At 60.7% G+C, this 4,340-nt stretch overlaps 1 protein-coding gene across 1 annotated transcript in view; it reads left to right on the top strand.

Moving 5' to 3' along the window:
- Positions 1-1,521: 1,521 nt before the first annotated feature.
- Positions 1,522-4,340, top strand: part of BTD (biotinidase) — an 11,659-nt gene continuing 8,840 nt past the window's right edge. Inside the window, exons 1-2 of the mRNA XM_021707479.1 lie at positions 1,522-1,585; positions 1,857-2,134. Of these exons, the coding sequence (XP_021563154.1) occupies positions 1,522-1,585; positions 1,857-2,134 (342 nt within the window). The remainder of the gene's footprint in view (positions 1,586-1,856; positions 2,135-4,340) is intronic.

The raw sequence follows: 4,340 nt of genomic DNA, 5'->3' as shown, positions 1-4,340 counted from the left end.
TCTCTCCCTCCCTCTCTCTCTCTCTCTCTCTCTCTCCTTTTCTTTTTTGAGTCGGGGTCTCACTCTGTCTTCCAGGCTGGAGTGCAGTGGCCCACTTATGGCTCACCACAGCCTCATCCTCCTGGGCTCAGGCAACCCTTCTGCCTCAGCCTCCTGAGTAGCCAGGACGACAGGTGTGCGCCACCACATCCAGCTAATTTTTTAATTTTTTTGTGGAGAAAGGTCTTACTAGCTGGGCTTGGTGGCTCAGGCTGTAATCCCACACTTTGGGAGGCTGAGGTGAGTGGATTGCCCGAGCTCTCGGGTTCGAGACCCGCCTGGGCAACTTGGCGAGACCTCATCTCTACAATAAATCAAAAACTAGCCAGGTGTAGTAGTTCCAGCTACTTGGAAGCCTGAGGTGGAAGGATCGCTGGAGCCTAGCAGGTCGAGGCTGTGGTGGCTGGGAGCGGCCCCTGCACTCCAGTCTGGGCGACAGAGTGAGACTCCAACTCAAAAAAAAAAAAAGAGAAAGGTCTTACTAAGTTGCCCAGGCTGGCCTCAAATTCCTGAGCTCAAGCGATCCTCCTGCGTCAGCCTCCCACAGGGCTGGGATGACAGGTGTGAGTCACTGCACCCCGCTGAAGACTTATTTTCTCACACTTCGTTTTCTACCCTTCAGGATTTCCCATGACTTCCCTGCAAACTCAGACATGACGTTTAAGAATAATTGTGACATTTTTGCAGAACATTTTTGGAAGGTTTTTCAGATGAACTCCTCCACCATATCGTCCTGTGTTATTTTTTTTAGTCAGGGACTTTATTTAAGGAAATGAAGGCCGGGCTTGGTGGCTTAGCCTGTCATCCCAGCACTTTGAGGGACCGAGGCGAGAGGATGGCCTGAGCCCACAGGTTCGGGACCAGCCTGGGCAACATGGCAAGACCTCGTCTCTACAATACATCAAAAAATTAGCCAGGCGTGGTAGCATGTGCCTGTGGCTTTGGCTACTTGGAAGGCCGAGGAGGAAGGATCGCCGGAGCTCAGTAGTCGACACTGGGGTGGCCGTGAGCATGCCACTGCACTCCAGCTCAAAAAGAAAGAAAAGAAAATAGAATGTGGCCTTCTGCTTTCCCTGTGTACACAGCAGGAAGAGAGGTGGACGCAACAGACGCTCACCCCGTATATGAGCGCAGGGTGGCGCAGATGGAGAATTCGGTCCCTGAGGACCTTGGCTTAGCCAGGGCTCCCTGGGCGGAGGCCACGTGTCCCCGTGGGGCGGCAGCATCTTCCTGACGCCCAGTCATACCCGTGAAACGGCAGCAGGCTCAGAACTGTGGACATGGAAGCGTCATCGTGGCGGGAGAATGGAATAAGAGCTGCTTTTGAGAACCCCCAGGCTGGGAAATCCAGTGCTTTCTGGCCTTTTGTTTTGTTTCTCATTGTAGAAGGCATGAAGTAGCAGGAGTGGAAAGGAGGGAGGGGGTCGCCCCTCTGATGCCCAGGGGCTCTGCTTGACCTGGTGCACACGGCGCAGGGGGGTGATGCTCAGCGTGTCCTCTGGGTGGCACCGCAGGCCGCCGGTCAGCTTCGGCCGGGCCCTTCCGTGTGCGCAGCGGGCAGGACCGGGACTGCCGTCTCGTCCACGCACAGGAAGCTGTGTGCGGTCGGGGAAGCGTCCTCTGCTGAGCTGTGAGATCACTTGCACTGGGGACGAGAGAGGCGGCCCGCTCATGCTAAGGGCCGGGCCCTTGGACTGCACCTTCGGTCAGGACAGACGTTCCAGCCCTCTGCAGGCGCTCTCTTTGAAGGTGACGGCTGGGAAGTCGGATCCGCCCCCTCAGCTCTGGGGACTGGCTTGTGTGTCCCCTTGCTGTAGGTTTCTTCTTTCCGGCCAGGCCTGTGCTGGCCCGAGGGCGTGTGAGCCTGGAGCCTCGCCTGCATCCTTCTGAGCTCAGGCTCCGGCTGTCAGCGGCCACACGCCAGCCTTCGCACTTGGCCTTCCCACCGAGCTGCCCCAAGGCTTGGCGGTGGGTGGGTGGGCGCAGAGCTGCCCACTCGGAGCCGCTGGTGGAAATTCCTGCCCGGGCCGGGCCCCGAGAGCCCACGGCCAGCACCCTGGACGGGACGCCAGAAAGCAGCAGGCGGCAGGAGACCGTGAGACACAAGGTCTCGCTCCGACGACCTCTTGAAGTCCAGGTTGTGTGGACCAGAGGAGAGGCACGGCCCCTCCTTTTGTAAGAGTTTGGGTAAGGAAGTCGCAGGTTCACGAGGGTGGCTTGAAGACGCTGTCGCCGTGCTGTCCTCGCCTCCGTCACTGCACACAGACGTGTGTCCCGGGCCGGTCCTCCTGCCTCGGCGCCCCTCCGGTTTGGCTCCACAGATGTGACATTCCTCGGCCAAGCCCTCCGGCCTGTCCCCGTCGTGGGACTGCCGTTCTCTGGACAAGCAACGGGTGACGCACTCCTCCTTGGAAAGCCCAGCAGGTCTATGCATAACTGTTTAAAATGTCTTTGCATAGCTGTGCCTCTGAAACGATCTTACGCAAAATGCCTTAGGAACGACCCTCATTTTTGACTGCAAAAGATGCTGCTGGGAAGGAAGCAGCCAGTTATCGACGCCTCACGGAGCAGGCTGGGGAAAGTAAGCTCCCAGGGGCCCAAACCCCCAGCAAGGACCACGGGCTGCGTTCCCAGGGGTGGACTTCCAGGCACCGAGGCATTGCTCCTTGCTCTCCTGGAGGGAAGGCGCCCTCTGGGCGGGCCTGGGGCCGGGGTGCTCTTCTCAGAGATGCTGGACGAGCTTCTGAGGGGTTCGGAGCCCAGACCTTACCTCGAGGGACCACTGTCCCTCCGCTGTCCTGGACGCCGGGGGCACACTCCGAGGACTCCGGCCCCTGCACTGGGAGCTGGGAGCCACGGAGGACCCTGAGGACACCCGGCTGAGCCTGCGCGTCCTCTTGGGACCAGCCGTCCTCGGTCCCCCACCAGGCTGCTTTTGCAAATGCGTTTTATTTTCTCAAAATGGAAGGACACGGGCATCGCGCTGGTTCTGCGGTGTTCATGTTCTGCTGGGTTGCAAGGCCTCCAGACTTGGACGAACGTCCCGAGTCCCCCACGAGGAAGCGCCCTCAGCCGAGGTCGGGTGTGCCGTGGATGCCACTTCTGGCTCGGAGCCCTGGCCTGCCCGCGCGTCACCGGCCCACAGCCCTCCCTGCCTCAGTTTCCACACCTCCCCGCGAGGCCGGCATCTCGTGCTGTGGAAGGGCTCTCAGCGTGACTCTGAGGACGAACGCCCAACATCCTCCCCAAAGGGCCCCTTATCAGCATCGCAGGCCAGAGGTGGAATGGAAGGCGGATTTCTGAGATGTTTCGAACTACTCCTCGCTTGTCTGTGGAGGCCAAACTCAGATAAGGAAGCATGTCCGCTGTGCTTTTGTTTCCACTCCACAACTCATGATGCTGGCTCAAAGGCTCGTTGTTCTTTCCCTAAGACAGTGTCCCCAGTTCCCAATGAATGGCGCCACCCGCTTGGGCTGTGGACGGCCTTTGTTCCCTGGGGAGAGGAGCGGCCGTTTGCGCCGGGCCGCGGGGGAGGCACTGCCACTGCGGACGCAGGGTGCTGCCTGGACCGGATGGGCGCCCCCTCCCTAGTCTGCTGCCGGGAGCAATTCTGGCCTCTTTCTGGAACTTTCCACAGAGAAATGAAGAGACCTTTGCGGCCGGGGAGTCTGGGCTAGGAACCCACACGTGGGAGCGGCGAGCTGAGGCCTGGGCGGTGGCGGTGTCCTGGGAAAGGGCAGCGGGGCGGCTCCGGGACTGCCTCTGTGGTCTTGGCTTTACTGTGACTCCCGGGCCGCCACTCAGCCCAGGGTGTCTCCGGGCAGGTGGCCTGGCCTGGGCACGACACCAGGCCCGTCTGTGTCCGGGGGGCTCCCGCGGGGGCCAGGCTGGCCGTCCAGGCAGAGGGCTGCTCACCCTGAGGCCCTTGGGAACACGCGGCCCTGGGGGGCAGCAACCCAGTCGGGCCGGGGGCCCACCCACGCGTGTCCCTAACTTCCAGCGACCGCGTGGGAGCCCACAGCCGAGTTGACTTTCTGGAAACTTGGCCCGTCTTCCAGAAGATGGCATTTTATCCCTGCACAAAGGATCTTATCTCCAGGTGAGTATGCTCTGGCAGCCACAGAGACAAGCTCAAGCTCACAGAGACAAGGGCTGGGGAGGCGAGGGGGTCGACGGCAACTCTCAAGTTCAAGGAGAGAAGAACCGCGGGACCGTGGACGGGCCTTCCTTCCCTGGAGAGAAGGGGTCCTCTGAGCCGACGGTGGGGGCGCTGCTCACACGCTGAACGTGGGGAGCTGCCG

Source organism: Carlito syrichta, unplaced genomic scaffold (genome assembly GCF_000164805.1).
Source record: "Carlito syrichta isolate Samal-C Ts95f unplaced genomic scaffold, Tarsius_syrichta-2.0.1 Scaffold118119, whole genome shotgun sequence".
Lineage (NCBI taxonomy): Eukaryota > Metazoa > Chordata > Mammalia > Primates > Tarsiidae > Carlito > Carlito syrichta.
This window is presented reverse-complemented; position numbering and strand designations above follow the sequence as displayed.